This window comes from Lepus europaeus, chromosome 13 (genome assembly GCF_033115175.1).
Source record: "Lepus europaeus isolate LE1 chromosome 13, mLepTim1.pri, whole genome shotgun sequence".
NCBI lineage: Eukaryota > Metazoa > Chordata > Mammalia > Lagomorpha > Leporidae > Lepus > Lepus europaeus.
This window is the reverse complement of record NC_084839.1, coordinates 25,354,133-25,371,771: the sequence shown is the minus strand read 5'-3', so window position 1 is coordinate 25,371,771 and position 17,639 is coordinate 25,354,133. Positions and strand designations below refer to the sequence as shown.

The 17,639-nt window shown below is 56.7% G+C and overlaps 1 protein-coding gene across 1 annotated transcript in view; it reads right to left on the bottom strand.

The window, feature by feature from the left end:
• Window positions 1-845: 845 nt before the first annotated feature.
• Window positions 846-17,639, bottom strand: part of PLB1 (phospholipase B1) — a 114,240-nt gene continuing 97,446 nt past the window's right edge. Inside the window, exons 47-58 of the mRNA XM_062208826.1 lie at window positions 16,912-16,979; window positions 16,649-16,692; window positions 16,394-16,493; window positions 13,144-13,195; window positions 12,314-12,394; window positions 11,202-11,267; window positions 10,767-10,861; window positions 9,631-9,709; window positions 8,537-8,641; window positions 7,995-8,090; window positions 2,377-2,451; window positions 846-1,243 (exon numbers count right to left, since the gene is read on the bottom strand). Coding sequence (XP_062064810.1) covers window positions 1,043-1,243; window positions 2,377-2,451; window positions 7,995-8,090; window positions 8,537-8,641; window positions 9,631-9,709; window positions 10,767-10,861; window positions 11,202-11,267; window positions 12,314-12,394; window positions 13,144-13,195; window positions 16,394-16,493; window positions 16,649-16,692; window positions 16,912-16,979 — 1,062 coding nt within the window. The 3' untranslated portion in view covers window positions 846-1,042. The remainder of the gene's footprint in view (window positions 1,244-2,376; window positions 2,452-7,994; window positions 8,091-8,536; window positions 8,642-9,630; window positions 9,710-10,766; window positions 10,862-11,201; window positions 11,268-12,313; window positions 12,395-13,143; window positions 13,196-16,393; window positions 16,494-16,648; window positions 16,693-16,911; window positions 16,980-17,639) is intronic.

The following is a 17,639-nucleotide window of genomic DNA, read 5'->3' as shown; positions in this document are numbered from 1 at the left end:
CAAGCCGAAGCCAGGAGCCAGGAGCTCCATCCACCTGTCCCAAGTCTTCATGGAAGACACACACTCTCATTTGTGCAATATTTTAGAATCACAGAGCACTTATATGCACAACTTTTTTTTTTCCTTTTCTTTTTAATAGCAGTGCTGTAAGAATGGGTGCTCTCATTGCAATATTTTCAAATAGGGAATCTGAGAAAAGGACTCGGAGCAGGTGTGTGCTCCAGGGCCAAGCATGCCAGGGGTGCATGTGGGATTCAAACTCAAGCTCTTTGTCCTCCATGGTTTTGTGGTGGGAGAGATGCTAAGGGGCAGAGGCCCACGTTTGCCTCCTTGATGTGTCATTGAGGCCCCCGGCAGGGCCCCCAGGACGGGCAGCCTGTGTCCTTGGACCCTCTCCAGTTTCCCTTGGCAAGCCGGCGATGCAGAAATAGCTGCTCATTCCCAGACCTGGTGCCTTGACAGAAGCAGGTTGAGGATGCAGGAGGTACTTATGTCCCCACTGCTTTTTCCAAGTGACGATGTCCAAATTCTCCTCTTCCAGGAAACTCTGCCTAAGGAACCCCTGTTTTCTAAGGCAGTCAGACGTATTTAGCTACTGACTCCCAGCACATCATTCCACAGTCGTTCCAGCTGCACGGCTCCAGCCACCACCTGGCAGCCTTCCCAATCTCCCAGAAAGTGTGGTTTGGGTGAGTGTGGTGCTGAGATGGGCCTGGCAGGGCCAGGCTGGGTGCTGGCCCACCATCCCTGGACCTAACAGCCCCTCCTCCCACACATACACCTGCATGTGTAACCCAGAACATGAGTGTCACAGGCAGGCTCACTCAGGAATAGAACATGTTTGGTTTTTTATTTAAGTTTGCCAATCCCAGGAGCATCAGCCAGGAAGAAGCTGAGGCCCCAGGAAGTCCTGACTGTCCCTTTGGCTGCGGTGTCTCGGGTGTGGAAGCAGGCTCTGCCCGTGGTGGCCACAGGTGGCTGAGGTAGAAGGGCCAGGTTGGAGTGTGGCCGGGACCTTCGGGTGAGGACCACACACAGGGGCCTAGAGGCCTGTGGTCAGGCTCATCGGGGGGTCCTCCCTCGGGTGACGTCGCATGCCTCTCCATGCCACCATGGCAATGATGCCGATGAGAAGGCCGGCTCCTGCTGCCACCGGCACTGCCCAGTAGAGCACCGTGGGGTCTGCCTCAGCCTGGTCAGGGAGTAGCCGGCTGTTCCGGAGGGTGTAGAGGTACGGGCTCTCCTGGAGGGCACGAGAGGAGGGTCAGGGGCTCAGGGCCTCTGTCACTGCTCCCCTGCTGGTGCAGCTCCCTCTGTGCCAACCTCTGTGGGAAGACGGTGGCCCCAGCTGGGACTGCCCTTTGGTTTTTCACCAGCACCCCACCCTGAACTTGACCTTGACAGTGGCAGCTGACAGTGATCGCTGGAAGAGGGTCCTTGGGAAGCTGGCGGAGCTCCCAGCTGTTTCCTCCAGGTCACTGCTGGACAACACTGCCCATCCTCCCATCCCCCCATCCCCCCACTTCCCAGGGCTTCGGGAAAGGCGAAGCTAAAGAACTGACGATGACTCTGTGTCTGGCCCCCTCCTCTCTGGTGTCAGTGATCCCTACTGTGTGCCTGCTGCACCAGGCCCCAGGCTAGCTCTGATGAGGATCTTCTCTTTGCCCAGCAGGGAGATGAGACCACGTGCAGACACAATCGTGTTATAAGGGAGGATGGGGCCGTGGGTCGGAGAGGCTCAGACAGGAGAGAGCCACCCGGGTGTGTCTAAGAGCAGCCAGGACTGAGTCTGGGGCTGCAGGGAGGCGACCGTTTTCATTGGCAGAGGTGGGGAATGAGCCTCCAGGAGGGCGGGACCTGAGCAGTCATGGGGCATTCGAGGAACGTGACGTGAACAAGAGGGCAGTCAGCCTCCCTCCTGGACTCTGGCTAATGGGCAGTGGGGGCCAGGCCTGGACAAGACTGAGTCACTCCCAAGAGGGCTGAGTGGTATCTGGCAGTGAGTGTAAGAGTGATGGAGAGGAGGGGCCAGGAGGGTACTGGGCATGCAAGGGGTCATGGGCTCTGGGAACAGACCCCGCATCTCATTTCTCTCTGCCTCCCTATCCCCAGCTCCTGCTATCCTACTCAGAGTCCCCAGAAGTGATGGGTGCCTCAGGCCCTCCGGCCAGCACTTGCTGGTCTTGCCTCCCTAAGCCACTCACACCTGCGGGGAAGCTGTGGGATTCTCCCTGCGCCCTCTGCCTGCCCGCACCCCGAGCCGCCGGTGAGGAGCGGCGAGGGGTGATGAGGATGGGAGGGAGTGAAGGTGCCTGTGCTAACCCCACGGGACTCCCCTGTGCCTCCAGGTGGCAGACAGAGAGGGCATTTACTCACGGGGGAGGGGCACTTGAGTTTGGTCCGGCTGTAGGTGAAGTTGTTGGAGGTCGTCTTGTGGCCCACTGGCTCCAGCTAGAGAGAGAAAAGAACACCTTGGTTCTCACCAAAGCTGCAGGGTGGGGTGGGGGGGGGTGGGGGGGTGGGGGGGTGAGCAGTGAGACCCATGGTCCCAGGCTGGAACTCGCTTCAGAGCAGGACAGGACCCTGAATCTGTGGCCCTGGATTCACCCAGAAGGATGCCAAGGCCCAGGAGAGCCTGCCAGTCCCAAGTCCACAGGCTGTAGGAGGGCCGGGGCGGGGCCCGGGTGGGGATAGCTGTGGGTGCAGGCGCTGTGTTTCCAACTCTATAAAATGGTGATGATCATACTTACTGGCTCCTCCAAGTGCGTGGGCACAGCCAACCTCAAACAAACCTTGCAAACGCATGGGTCACTATGTCATCATCACTATGCGTGGCTTGGCAACCTTAAGAAATGGGAGTCTGCTTGCTTGGTGCTGCTTTGTGTGTTTTTCACACGGATAGAGCAATGTACTTGAACCCTGATTTGAGGTGCTGCCGAACGCTTTCCATCTTGGGACTGGCAGAGAATGAACTGGAAGCTGCTGCATCTTTAGCCAGTAGCCTGCCCTGGCCGTGGCCAGAGCCAAGAGGCAGGGGCCCCAGCACTTTGGTGAACATCCCAGCCAGCAGGGACCACCAGGAAGGGAAGTGGCTGCCCTGCCCCCCCCCGCCCCCCCCGGTCTCGCTTTGGTGTCGTGAGGTTTTTACACCCGTTTCTTAGGAACACCATGAGAGGAGGAAGGGTGGCCTTGGCCCTGCGAGGGACACCATGGTGACTGCCACACACGGCACAGCCTGGGCAGGTCGCCGGGGTCCCGGCTCTGCCTGTAATGACTGAGCGGTACTGAGCGGCCACTGAACTTCCCCAGGGCCGGGGGCTGGTGTTAAATCCACAGCTGGTTGTGGCGGGCGTCAAATGAGAGAACAGGAGGTGTGTAACACCCGGGGGTGCTTACACATGCGAGGTGAGGCATTCTGCCAGGTCAGAGCGGAGGAAACTCCAGCTGACAGGAAGGGAGCTCCCTAGTGGCAGAACAGGTGCCACAGGCCGGCGGACTCCCAGCGATGTTCCAGGAGCTAAGAGGCACAGGAGGGTCACGGCCACACGTCTGTCTGAAGCGCCTTCCCCCAGGCATGTAGCCTGCTGCTCGCTTGCTCTCCTGCCAGCCCCGGCTCTGCCTCCCCACAGCTTCCTGGGGTCGCCGGGGGTCATGGCTGCACTGCCCATCCCAGCCGATCTGCAGTTCCATCACTCAGTGGATGCTCTGGCCAAGAACACCCCTGGGCTCTGCATGGCCAGACCCAGCTGTCACTCTGTGTCCTGCCTTGCTTCTCTGCAGCGTTGGTCAAAGTCTTGTGCCTCTCTTGTGACCTGGGCTTCCCCTGGCTCCCCGGACACCACGCCCTTCTCCTTTGCTCGTTGCATGGCCTCAGAAGCTGAGATGAGGGCCCGGAGTGTGGCAGCTGACCGTCGGCTCTTTCCTTCCTACCTGCTCTTGTAGGAGCACTCGGGCTGCGGCGGGGAAGACCACAGCTGCCCTACTCGCATTTCCCGGGTCTCCAGCCTGACCTCTGACCTCACACTTCTATATTTAACTGGATTCCCCGAAGGCGGCTCATTCACGCTGAGCGTGTCCTAGAGAGAACTCTGGATTTTTCGCTGCCAGCCCCCCTTCCACCCAGTTTCTTAGACCCCAGATGGTGAGACCCTTCTCTTCCCTCTTTTCCCTTATCCATCAGCTGAGCCTGAACCCGTCCTAACTCCAACCACTTCTCTCCCCCGCTGCTTCATTTCTGCCCTGGATGCCAGCGGCCACCTCTGGTCTTTCCCATTCCACCCTGGCTTCCTTCCAGGCCACAGCAGGTCACTCCCCTGCTTACACCCCTCCAGGGACCTGGCCTCACCTGTCGCTTGGACCTGGTCACACTGACTTTTACTTTCCAACCCTTCAAGCTCCTTGACTGGGGCCGCTGTGGGTCTACTCCGTGCCTGGAGCACTCTGGCCCTGGACCTGTCTGACACTCGGTTCTCGAGCCACTGCTTTAGGGAGGCCATTACTCCCATAAGCCCTGAATGTGGACAGCCAGGCCCTTGTTGACTTATTTGTCTACTTCTTATCTACCTTTTCCCCACTCCGCTGAAATGCCACAAGAGCAGGGACAGCTTTCTCCCTGCTGGATCCGCGGCACCTGCACACGGACGGTTGATGATAAATGGGTGCACGGATCCGATGGCCAAGACCTAAGGGGAGAAGGCCCGGGGCTGGCACTGTGGATATCAATGAGGTAGCAAATGACAGGACCAGGCAGGGTGCAATGGAGCGTGGTGGCCCCTGCCTGCCTGGGCATTTGGAAGAGGCTCCTCCAGGAGCTGGAGCCTAGGCTAAGTGGTGAGGGGCAAAGAGGGCAGAGGGCCCTTGGAGATAAGGGGAAAAGCAAGAGCAAGTGCCAAAAACCACAGGACCTGCTCGCTGGATTGCAAAGTGCATGGCAGAGGCGGCCAGAGGGGCGACTGGAGGCCCAGTCCCTGCAGACCTCGTGTGCTATGCATGGGAGTGACAGGGGCATGTGCTTGTTTACGCACAGTATGTAGTGGCCCTGAGGCGAACATACCAAGGCAGCGGTTCCTAAAGCCTGCACACTGAAGTCATCTGAGAACTAAGAAAACCGCCTGAGTCCAAGTCCCACTCGAGACCCCTTACGTGAGGATCTGTGTGGATAAGCCAGCCAGGTACTAGCATTTTTTTTAAAGTAGACTTATTTTTAAAAGACTTCCTAGGACACTTCACTCCCCGAATGCCCACCATGGCCAGGGCTGGGCCAGGCTGCAGCTGGGAACTTATCCAGTTCTCCCACATGGATGGCAGAGACCTCATCATTTGAACCGGTGCTTGGGCCTCTGACTCTGAGCAGGAAGCTGGAATTGGGGGTGGAGCTGGGACTTGCATCCGGGCTCTCCAGTGTGGGATGTGGTGGCCCAGGCACCTCTTAAGTAAACTTAGTGAACACCTGGGGACAAGTCACAGCAGCTGATGGATCTTGATGACCACATACCCCATCCAGATAGAGAAATGGGGCACCACGCCCTTGAAGCCCCTTCCCACTTTTCCCAGTACCATCATGCTCCTATTGCTTGCTGTAGAAGTTGCTTTATTCTCACTGAGTAAGGCATACCTTGGAAAAAACATCCCACAGCTTATTCTTGCCACTATTGGTGGACATTGGCAGTGTCGATTTTGAGGCTATTAGGAATGCTGGTATGTGAGAGCGAGGGCGAGGTGTGTGTTGCCCCAGGGTAACCTGGGAACATTCACCAGGGCCTACAGACGCTGCGTCACAGGACTCCAAATATGAGACAGGAAGTCACCGCTTATACATGTGCTTATCAGGTTGGCAGCAGCAGGGGAAGGGTGAGGGTGTGGCCACCACAGCCGGGATGGGGATATGGAAAACGCGGGCTTTAGTTCCCACCGTGCTGCTAACCTGCTGGCTCTGGTTCTACCAGCAGCCTACTGTTTGTCACTGCAGGCTAAAACTCCAGTAAGATAATCTGAAACGTTAGCACGATGCCGGCTACAGCTTTAAGTCTGAAGCAGTGCTGGATGAAACGTTAATGATGTCCCCCAAGTTCCATGGAGCAGGATAAACTCTCAGTGATTTCCGCTTTGTTATTGGAAATCTGGGGGCGGCTGGGGAGCCGTGGACTGGCCGGCTCCGGCAGCGCTCACGCCCTTTGTTCCCCCATCTCTGCCCTTCCCTTGTCTTTATGAAGTAAAAGTCTCTCGCTTGGGTGAATGGGAAAAGCCACTGAGCTGTTTGGAAGAAAAGACCAGAACATTGTCAATTCACGCAGAAGGAGACCAACGGGGCGTGTCAGGTGTGAGTCACCCTCATCCCTGCAGGCGCCCGGGAGGTGCCCAGTGGGGAGAAAACACGGCCTGGGCTTGGCTTCCCCGGGAGTCTGGGGTGGGAGGTCGGGATGAGGAATGGCTACACAGTCCGGTAAAAGAAATGAAGGCAGGGGACAGTGACCTCTGCGGCCAAATCCATGACTTGCAGGAGTCACATGGCTCAAACTCTGATTTAAAAACTTCTGGCAGGGTTGGGGGCAGGGGGGTGCATGCACGCATGTGTTGGGGAGGGAGGAGCTCAAAGATGCCTTCAGTGCAGTCCAGAGTCTGGTGGGACGGAAGTGTTAGGAGTGGCCAGGTACGTGATGTCACTGGGAGGGAACACCCAGGACACCAAATGTACCGGAAGCCGAGTGAGTGTGCGAGTCAAGAGGCTGTGGGGAAAACCTGTCATGTAGGAGGAAATCAACGTTGAGGGAGGAAGGGGCTGGACACGTGGGGTGACTGACAGGCGTGGGGGTGTCTGTGCCACGGGCCTGGAACCGCACCCACACAAGGCAGCAGCTGCTGTGTGGGGAAGGCACACGTGCGCTCTGTGCAAGGGGACACAGCCCATGGCAGGTCAGGCTCTGATGGTTGGCGCCGAGTGGCGGGGCTCTGTGCTCATCTCCCTAAGACCCCTTGCCCTTCAGAAAGGGCTGGAATAGGTGGCAGCCTGGGAGAGCAGGCAGTTTACTTAGCTGTAAAGAATCAGCTGGGACGGCGCAGAAAACGGAGCGCTGGGGTGTTGAGGGCCAGTTATGTGCCTGGTGCTGTGCACACACTGATGCAAGTTCTGAAATCTGGGTCAGTTTCACTGGTTTGCAAACGATTTTTTTTTTTTTAAATGGCTAGTGAGATCATTTGCCCCAGGTCACACAGGAAGGGGTTGAAGCTGCCATTTGCATCCAGTCTGATCCCTTCGAAGCCCTTCGGAGCTGCTGGAGAACAAGGTGGGTGGATGGAGGAGGGTGCAGCAAGCAGCTTACAGAGAACAGCGATTAGAAGACAACCTCAGGGCTGGCGTTGGGCACGGTGGTTAAGATGCTGTTCAAGTTCTGGTTCTGCTCAAGTTTCATTGTCCTGCTAATGCTCACCTTGGGAGGCAGCAGCTGATGGCTCAAGTAGTTGGGTCCCTGCCATTTATGTGGGAGACTGGAATGGAGTCTCTCCTGGCCCCAGGAATTTGAGTGAATTAGCAAGTAGTGCTCTTAATTTTTTTTGATAGGCAGAGCGACAGAGAGGGAGAAAATGATCTTCATCTGCTGGCCACTCCCCCGGTGGCCCAGGCTGAAGCCAGGAGCCTGGAACTCCATCCTGGCCTCCCATAGGGGCGTCAGGGCCCTGAGCACTTGGGCCATGTGCTGCTGCTGTCTCAGGGGCATCAGCAGGAGATGGTACTCTAACATGGGAGGCTAGCATCACAGACATTGGCCTTAACCTGCCTCACCACAGTGTAAAGCCCCCAGGTGACTTTATTTGGCAAAAGCAGTTTTTTCAAATGATATCACATTTCTGTGAACTTTTTGGAGAGCCCTTATATACGCCTTTGTGTGCACAGGAAGAAGGTATGCTGCCATTTGGAACTTTGTCACCATGGGACTCGGCAGCCCTATCCTTGGATCGCCCCCTTGCCCCAGCCCACCAGGCTGTCGGCCACTCACCATGTTGTTCCAGAGGGCGATGGCCATCTCGGCGTGACCGCGCTCTGAGAAGTGGAAGCAGTCGTCAGAGAAGAAGGTGAGGTCAGTGTCTCCTCTCTGCAAACGAAGGCATGGGGCTCAGCACCCTGGGCCAAGGATGCAGCTACCTGCACCCGCCCCACCCCAGCAGGTGCACGGACTTTCTTCTCATCCTCCAACTCCCAGCACTGGTCCGTGGATTCCCTTCTATCCCCATGCAGCAGCTAGCAGGGCCATGCCCCGGGGGACTTGGTCACTGCTGAGTCCCTCCTTTTCTTTGCAAGTGCATCTAAGTTCCAATCATATTTTTGAAGAAAAAAAAAAAAAACACCCTGGGGAGCCCTTAGGAAAAAAAAAAGTAAAAGGCCATTTAGATAAGGAAGCCTCAAAATGTTCATGGAAAAACTGAATTAAAAGATAAGCTTATTTTAGTGCCAAAAATTGAAATCCAGGCATTTCTCCCCAGTATGCATCTTCCAACGGCTCCATTCCCTGAGGCATGCTCCCCCCACCCCCCGGCTCACCTCGTTCAATGGGACAAGAGTGTTCTGGAAGAAAGGCTGCACGACAACAGCGAAGTCCTCACGCTGCACGTACTGGTGTGAGTAGGAGAGCCTGGAGAGGCCGCTCTGGGGAGGGAAGGAGCTTGCTCAAGCATCCAGGCAGGGCGGGGGCCACTCCTGCCGGCTTGTGGGTTGAGATGGAGTCAAACCATTAACGAATGGTGACTGAAGAGGGCTGGCTTGCTAATGTGACCCATGTATGCCTTCGTGAGCAGCTGCATTTGGAGGCCCTGTGCTGGTTCTCAGGGGGCACGGCGGGGTTGGCCCCCGAGATCCTTGGTGGAAGCAACTCCCCACCTGCATGGCTCCTGGACCAGAGGGCTGCCCTGCTTCCTCACAGCATGAAGAGGTCAGGTCAAATCCAGGCTCCAGATCAGCTCCAATGAGGATGAATTCAACACACCCATGAACTTGGGGGGTGACAGTCCATGGTCATTGGATTAAATGCCAAAAACACAGGCTGTAAAGGGAACCCACTAGAAGTACTTGTCCTCAAGGGACCTGTCATCCACAGAGGAGGAGACGAGATGCAAACACCCGAGAACCATCTATGGCTCTGGAGTCCAGTGAGTCCAGACCAACTTTGAGCTGGGAGCTGTCTTGCTTTGTAAGTGAAGATAGGCTCATTTGCAGAGGGACTTGGGTGGATATGGCGGGATGTGAACAGCAGGGGGGTGGGGAGAGGAAGAAGAACTGGGCTAGAAGTGAGGACGAGGGGCTGAGCCTTAAAGAGGGAGGCAGAGCAGGGACTGCCACGCCTTTCCTGAGCTGGGGCCCATAACCCAGGGTCCTGGTTGGAGGATGGACCCCAGCCCGGAGAGTTTCCTCTGGGAGCTAAGTGCTGTTCAGGCTGGCCTGGGGCTGGAGGGGTGGGGTTCTCCTGGCTTCCTCTTTGGGATCTCTCGCTCCCCTCCCTGATCTCAAGTTGCCTGTATAACCATCCCAGCAGTGTGACCTGACTTTCAGGGGGGTGGTATGCTCTCGGCCAACCCCTGCTGCACGCATGACTTCCGAGTTCCCACCTGGGGCAGAGAAGGGAGGGCTACAGGGCGTACCTGGAGGTTCCAGTTCACTTTCTTCAGTTCTTGCATCTCCAGTGAGCTCTGAGAGTATTTGAAGCAGGTGCAGTGGCTCCTGTGAGACAAGAACTCATGCGTGAGCTTCAGTTCCCTGGGCTCGGCCCTCCCAGGAGGCTGACTCTGCCATACACAGGAAGTGGCCTCCCACAGTGCCCTGCAGCGTGACCCAGAGCATCAGACGGCAGGTGTGGGGTCTGCAAGGCACTTGTTCAGAGAGAAGGGGGGGGGGGGGAAATCAGTGGTGGATGCCCCTCCCCTCTGGCCTTTCTCCAGAGAAGGACTGGGTAGAGAGGAGGCCAGAGTTCTGGAAGGTGGCAACAATGGCTCTGTCCCCACACTACTTAAACCTCTGAGCTCTGCCAGTGGTTGAGCAGCCTCTCAGGGCTTTAACAAGAAGGAACACATCATCCATAGACCCAGTCCAAGCCCAGTCCTTGGCCGGGCCACCTGAGGGCCCAGCACCTAGCAAGAGGGGGAACCAGCTGGTCACCTGCACACCAAACCCATTCACTCCAAATTGGACTCCTCCCCTGGCAGCATCAGTCACACACACACTCCGAAAGCCCCTCTGGCCTTAGCAGGTGCCAATTTCTGGCCAGGGTCCCACTGAGGTTAAATGAGCTGGGGGTCCCAACAGGGCTTCCAGTCCCTCGGCACCTGGCCTCCAAGCCCAGAATAAAACTAGAGCTTCCTGGGAGGCTGTCCCAGGTGCCCTATGTGCGTTTCCTTTCAACCCCCTGTCTACCTTGCAAGAAAGGTGCAGGTGTTGTCCTCACGTTCCGGGACAGATGTCCTGCACAGTAGGATGGGAGGCTGGATGCAAGCCCACCCCCCTGGACTCCTTGACAGGGAGCAGCTCACTGAGGCCGGGCATCAGTGGAGCTAGGTCAGGGAGGCCTAAGGGGCCATTTGGTCCTGGTCTCCCTTTACAGGAAAACAAACAGGTGCAGAGCACTGCAGGGACTTGCGTGTAGTAGGGCTGCAAGGATGGACGGGTGCTTCCATGTCATTCTCTGGCCCAGTGCTTCCCTCTGCTCCGGTCTCCTCCTCGGGTGTCTGAGTCCTGCCCTCCCCAGGGTCCACACCCTTGGGACCCTGACCCGTCCACTTACTGAGCTGCCAGCAGTGTGGCACATCTCCCACCTTGGTCCTGGTGCAGGCCAGCCAGCTCCATGACCTCCACGACGTTGACAAAAGTCCTCGGAAGCTGCAGAGAGCCAGGAGGGGGCTGCGTGAGTCCCCTGGCACTTGGGTGGGAGATGTGGGCACTGCTGGAAGGGAGGGTGGGGGGATGTCTGCCCCAATTTTACCACTGAAGAAACTGAAGCCCAGGACCTCATGGCAGGGTGGTGACTTGTACGATTTCACTAAATTGTCTTCAGTGCCCCCCCACCCCACCCCGCACCATTCAGGTGCCACCCACGGAGCGGGGAGGTCTCTGCTCAGGGAGCAGCTCCTTGAACACAGCTTGTCTGGATGCACCCAGGGAGAGAGCCCCCAGCGCGTAATAGGCAGGCAGGTTGCCTGCAGGCCCCAATCTTTCCTACCTCCTCGTACAGGATATCCAGGGCCTGCTGGATGTGCCGGACGTACTCCCCCTCGGAGCTGGCCTCCTGAGAAGAGAAAAGCGGCTCTCTCCAGTCCCTGGAGTCCCCTGAGAGAGGAACCCACAGCACAGGAGGGCTCCTGGGGCCCAGGCTGAGAGGCGTGGCAGGGCTGGGAAGCCCAGTCCTGGTTGCTGGTTGGCACAGATTCACCCACAGGGAGCCCTGTCGGGACACCTGCCAGGCCCCAGGAGTGACCACACCCACCACACGGGTCACCATGGCACTCTGTCCTGCAGGCATGGGCACGACTTGGAGCTATTTGATTTCCACCATCCCTCATGACCCAGCCGGGGTGGGGGGGTTGAGGTACACAGCAGGTGCTCAGTGAATGCTTGCAGACCAAATCCCGTGTTTGGCTTTATACTATGAGGAAGGGACTTTGGGATAGGGCTTAGAAGGTACCAGAATAGGAGACTGATACAGAGGGTGGCAGTGACTCGAAGCACTCATACTAAACATGGAAGAACACATGTGTAGGTGGGGCTCACACTGAACATGGAAGCAGCATTCTCCCTTGGGCAGGAGTGGAGCTCTAGCAGTCTGTGACACCTGCATCCCATATGGACGCCGGTTCAAGTCCCGACTGCTCCAGCTCCCAGCTAATGGCCTGGGAAAAGCAGTGGAAGACAGCCCAAGTGCTTGGGCCCCTGTATGAGACCCAGATGGAGTTGCAGGCTCCTGGCTTTGGCCTGGACCAGCCCTGACTTGGCAACCATGTGGAATAGTGAACCTGTGGGTGGAAGATTTCTCTCCCTGCTTGTCAAATCTTTTCATAACTTTTAAAGTTAACAGAAAAGTTTTTAAAAGTAGTCATGGAAAATATTTTAGATTTTCTGCAAACCCTGATAAGACTTAGACCCTTGCTTGGGAATACAGGAGCCAATGCAGCTGTTCTCCCAGGGGCCTCTCTGAGCATGCGTGAGCAAGCAGCACCTGGGAGACCAGGCAAGTGTGACCCTCGAGAGGGTGGGGAGGCAGGCTCAGGGCCTGCACAAGGATACGACAGAGCTCAGCATCTCTCCCCTCCGGTCCCTGGAGGGTTGGGGGCCTACCGGATTCTCGCAGAAGTGACACAGGTCATTGCCCCCCACGAAGAGTGTGACCAGCTTCCAGTCCTTCTCCAGGTCGATCTCCTGAGGGCACAGACATCCCAGGTGAGGCACACCCTCTGCCTTTCACCCTCTGTATCACAGCTGAGCAAAGATGTCTTTGGGCCGCCCTCCAGGGGGACTGGCTGTGTCGGGGCATTTGCTCAGACGTAGGGGAGGGCCCACTTCCCCACTTCCTCGGGCCAGTGGAAGGCTGAGTGGATTAACACTCCGGAAATGTGAGCTGAGGGCCAAAGCTGCAGCTAGAAGCCAAGGCCCAGGGCTGCCCTGGGAAGAGCTCCTTGAGCCTCTCTCTGGGCAGGGGGCACTGGAGGAAGAGCCCAGTGTGGCCCGAGCAGTCAGGCAGGGGCTGGCAGGCCCTCAGAGGAGCTGCCCCCTGAGCCCCCACCCTAACAGGAATCCTGCCAGCCGCTGGATTCCAAGGCGAAGGTACGCAGTGTTGCAAGCAAAGTGGCGGTTTGAAGTTCTGATGGGGCCAGGGGAGCGAGGAGGAGGAAGAATTGGAATGAGAAGCCTATTTTTAGGACCTTGTGTTTGAATAGTGGGCTGGGGTAAGGTGGGAGCTGCCAGAGGCCAGGATCTCGGCCAGCTCTGGCCCTGGCCCTCCCGCAGCTGCTCCAGGCCGTGCCCGTGGGAAAGCCTGCTTCCGTGGATCCTGCGGCTCCTCTTAAGGGCAGGCCAGTAGCAGGAGCCACTGCGGTCCAGAGGGGGTCCTGGAGGGACTGCTGTAGCCTCCTCAGCTTTTCTGGCGTAGGCCAGCAGACTGTACTCACGGGGCTGTTTTTCATTCGCTCCACCAGGTCCCGGGCTTGGGCTGGCATGTCCCTAGGATGGAGAGGAGACGGTGGCATTAGAGTCGCTTAGGAGCAGGGTAGACCTAGGAAGACGAAGGCCAGCCCAGGTTACTGCTTCACAACGTAGGAAAAGCCTCCCATTCTTAACACATCTCAGCCTGGTTATAGTCCAAGAGTTGGCCATGGGCTTCGGAGCCTGCCGCTGGGGTGGCTTCTGGTCAACCTCCACCAGGGTTTCCTCTTACTGCACTGGGCTTTTTCATTGACTGTGGAGCCTGGTCATTTCGTATCGAGTTGCCTGTTTTAAAAATACCTTTCGTGTACTTAAAGTTGTCACTGCCCTGAGTGATGCCTCGGCTTCCTCCTTGCCTGGCTGAAGGACACCTTGACCTTGACTTCCAGGCCCCAGCCTCGCTCCTTCCACCCTTTATGCTTCCCTTCTCTGTGGGCGACTCCCTCGTCCCCTCGCAACAACCCAGGATGGGGGAGTTGAGTACAGGCACGATTATTCTCCTTCAGTCCTGTCTGCCATAAATAAAACGCCAAACGACAGGTATCTGGGTCCGCGGTATAGTAGCCAGCAACAAAACTGAGTAGATGCTTTGTAGACCCAACACTGTGGATGAAGCTCCTGGCTTTGGATCAGCGCACCAGCGCATGGCGGACCTATTTCTGTAACTCTGCCTTTCAAATAAACACACAAAAAGAGGATGTGCTCTGTACTCACAAAGTTCTAGAATATTCAAACGAACCTACACGATGGAAAGTAGGTTAGTGGTTACCTGGAGAGACAGGAAGGGGTGGGAGGCAGCTGAGGGGTTGAGCATGTTTGTCATCTTGACAGTGATGATGGCTTCACAGGTGAAGATGACAAAATTTATCAAATCCTATACTTTTAAGTTGTAAAGTTTATTGCATGTCAATTATACCTCAATAAAGCTGTTTCTCTCTATAGATACATAGCTAGCTATATATCTATATAGTGTATGTGTGTGTGTAAGAGGGCAGTAAAGGGCATGGAACCAAACTATTGTGCAAGAAGTCACAAAAGCAGTAGCTGGCACCGGCTGGGCCCCTTCCAATCTTTGCATGTCCACAGGCAGCTGGGCCCGTGGCCAAGCACACACAGTCCCACCCTGCCCTTGTACTCACTGAGGTGACTCTACACATCTCAGATCACATCTCTACCTTATAGCTAGTGATGGGCCCATCAGAACGCCAGGAGGAAAGCCTGCCTGGTTAAAGGTGACCACAGAAGTGCCCGTCACTTTCTATAGGCTCACGATGTGCCCCAGAGGATTCCTGGGTGGTAAGCCCTCGTGGGTCGCAGGGGAAGGAAGGCAGGCTGGCCCACAGCTGCCTCCCGCCTCGCTCCAGGCCTGAATCGAGTCCTGCTGCCCACAAAGCTTTCCTCTGAGCCCGTTCACATCCCCTCTACCTCCTTTTTAAGTCCTGGGACCAGGGCTTCCACCTGCAGCTCTGCTGTTACTTGCTGTGGGCGCTGCTTGCATGAGCGCCTGAATCCTGCTAGGGCCGACTCCATCTTTAAGGGAAGAGGTTGCACTGGAGGTTGACGGGGTCTGCCTCTGTGTTTAGAGGGCCCAGCTGCTACTCGATACTGCTCTGTTCTCTTAGCTGTGCTCTGTGACCAAGCACGGGTGGCTTCGGGCGGCGAGTCTTCACACACAATGCTGCCTTTTTTTCCAGAAGCGATTTCCCTGTGGCTCACTCTCCTCAACTAGACCGCGAGCTCTCCACGTGCAGGGAACTCGCCTCTTGGGGTCTGCCTCGGGCCCAGTCCTTGAATCCTTGTTCATCGATGAAGGTTAGACCTGGAATAAAACTTTGATTTTCTAATAACACCAGCACTTCTTCGTGCTTGCATATTCTGTGCTATGCTAAAAGGACTATTTAATCTCAATTTCTTCCATGCCTGTGCTGAGGGGGTACTTTTGTTATCTCCATTTACAGATGATATAACGAAGACTCAGGCCAGGAAACTTGCCCACATTCCCACAGCTGGCAAGCCTTAGAGCTGGGATGTAGACACAGCCGCTCTAAACCCCTAGACCTCATCATCTTAGGTGCCGGGATGTGCAGTTTATCTCTGTCCGCAGGTGAACTCGGTCTCGTCCACGGTGTTGTAAATGACAGTGGCGATAAAGTCCCCGAACAATTCCACAACCTTGCTTCAGTCAAGGGCTCGCTCTCCTTTCGCTAAGGCTGGACATCAGCTGCTGCAGTCCCCAGCTCCTCTGGCAGCGAGGCTCAGCAGCACAGGACAGACAAGGACAAAAGGGAGAGAGAAGGGGGGAGGGCTTCAGCGCCCGCAGACCGACTCACAAACCCCTGCTTCTCGAAGCCTGCGCTATGGAAATAACGACAGCAGTGATTCGACGTTGGCACCGTGGCTCCACAAAGCCCAGTATTTTTGCAGAAAAATAACTTCTTCCTGCTTGTGACGTTGAGGAACTGACAACGCTTCCTGTGGCTCAGAGACTTACAAACCGAGCCGAGGGCCCAGGTGAGGGCTGCTGCGTGGAGCAGGGAGCGTTCCCTGTAAACAGTGAGTCACGCAGCCGCGTTTCCCTGGTGACCTCAGCGCAGCAGTCCTCCTACAAAGCAAATACCCAGCACGCTCCCTGCAGAAAATCAATGAGCTGGGTCAGGCGCCTCGGCTTTCAGGATCTGGATTGTCGTCAACAACAAAAATCCCGGTGAAAACAAGCCCCAGGCTGTCGGAGGGGCCCTGACACCTACCCGCCCTGAGTCCAGGCACAAAGGCAGTTCTGAGGCCAGCGGGGAGGAGAGGCATGGGGGCCCCTACAGAGCCCGAGCTGAGCTCTGTTCTTGGGTGTGGAGATCCTCCCTGCAGGACTGACCTGAGGCCCTGCAGGGCCCTGGCCAGCAACGTGCGCTGCCTGCTGCCCTGCAGAGGCAGCGACAGCACCACGGGCAGTGCAAAGGCCCTAGATGTAGCCAGGATCTGATCCTGGCTCCTGGGTGGCTGTGGCTGCTCAGGAAGCTTTCTGAGCCCCTGTCCTCATGGTGCCCCTGTCCAAGGCTGGGAGGCGCACAGGAGACAACCCTCGCACAGGTTCACATGCAGAAAGTGCTCCGTGCACAGCTGTCAAGTCCACTTGGGCCCGGGCTCCCAGACACCATCCATCTCCCACCTCCATCTCTAGGCCCTGCCCACCCTTCTCCCTCCCTGGTGGCGTCTACTCACTGAGCTCTGGCCCCTTGCACTGCTACGTTGAGTCCCATGGTTCCCTCCAAGGTTCCAGTAGAAAACCCCAGGATGGAAGGGTTGAACTTCTTCAGAATGTCTGTGAAGAGAGACGGGGCAGAGCGCCCCCATGGCACCTGAGCACGGGGTTCAGGTCTTTCCAGAATCGGCTGACTTTCTCCCTTGCAGACAACCTCCCCTGCCCCAGGGGGAAGGCCATGGCCACAGGGTGGCTCTTCCCCTGCTCCTACTTACTGGGCAGTGTGGTGTGAGTCTCCAAGGCCCCGTCCCCGCCAATGCTGGGGAGGAGGAAGGATGTTTGTTAGAACCACTCAGACCTGCTGTTGTGTGTACTGTCACATGGACAGGTCGGAACCGGGAACTCTGAGCCCAGGGCATGGGGTCGGCACTGGGCCGTGGGGTGCAGACCTCATCCTTGTGAGGCGGCGTGGAGAAGCACAGCACGCACACCTCTTTCGGGGAGAGCTGGCAACAGAGTAAGTCAAGTGCATCCTCACCTCCAGGAGAGGCCCCTCCAGAACATGGGTGGGTCACTGGAGTTGCTTGGTCGAGCGCCCATGGCCAGCTGTGAAAGGCAAAGGGGAGGTTCCAGGCCCTGCTCCTCTGAGCGCATCTTTCTCCTCACCTCCCCTGGCTCTGACCCTTCAGCAAATCCAAGCCAAGCCCCTGCGCCAGGGTTCCAAGCATACCACACCTGGCTTCCACACCATCTGCACCTTCCAGCTATACCATCAGGTCTAAGCAAATGGATCCCTCTCCAGTGCCAGAGCACGAGGGTCTTGGGCCAGGCTGTCCCATTACCCACACCCTGCCCCTTCCTGGAACATTGAACTCCCTCCTTCCAAGTTGCTTAAACCCCCAATTCATTCTCCAAGGCCCATCAGTTCCCATCTCCTGTAAAAATTTTCTCTAATTTCCTGTCTTAAAACAGGGGGAGCACTGCCTGCAGGGCCAGCATCCCATAGGAGCACCAGTTCAAGTCTTGACTGCCCTGCTTCCACTCCAACTCCCTGTCAATGGCAGTAGAAGACGGCCCAAGTGCTTGGGGCCCTGGCACCCACATGGGGGACCCAGATGGAGCTCCTGGCTTTGGCCTGGCCCAGCCCTGCTCAGTGTGGTCACTGGGAGAGTGAACTTTTGGATGGAAGATCTTGAGCTCTCCTCCTGTCTGCCACTCTTTCAAATAAATGAAAATAAAAACTTTTTCAAAAAGAATTGTCTCTTT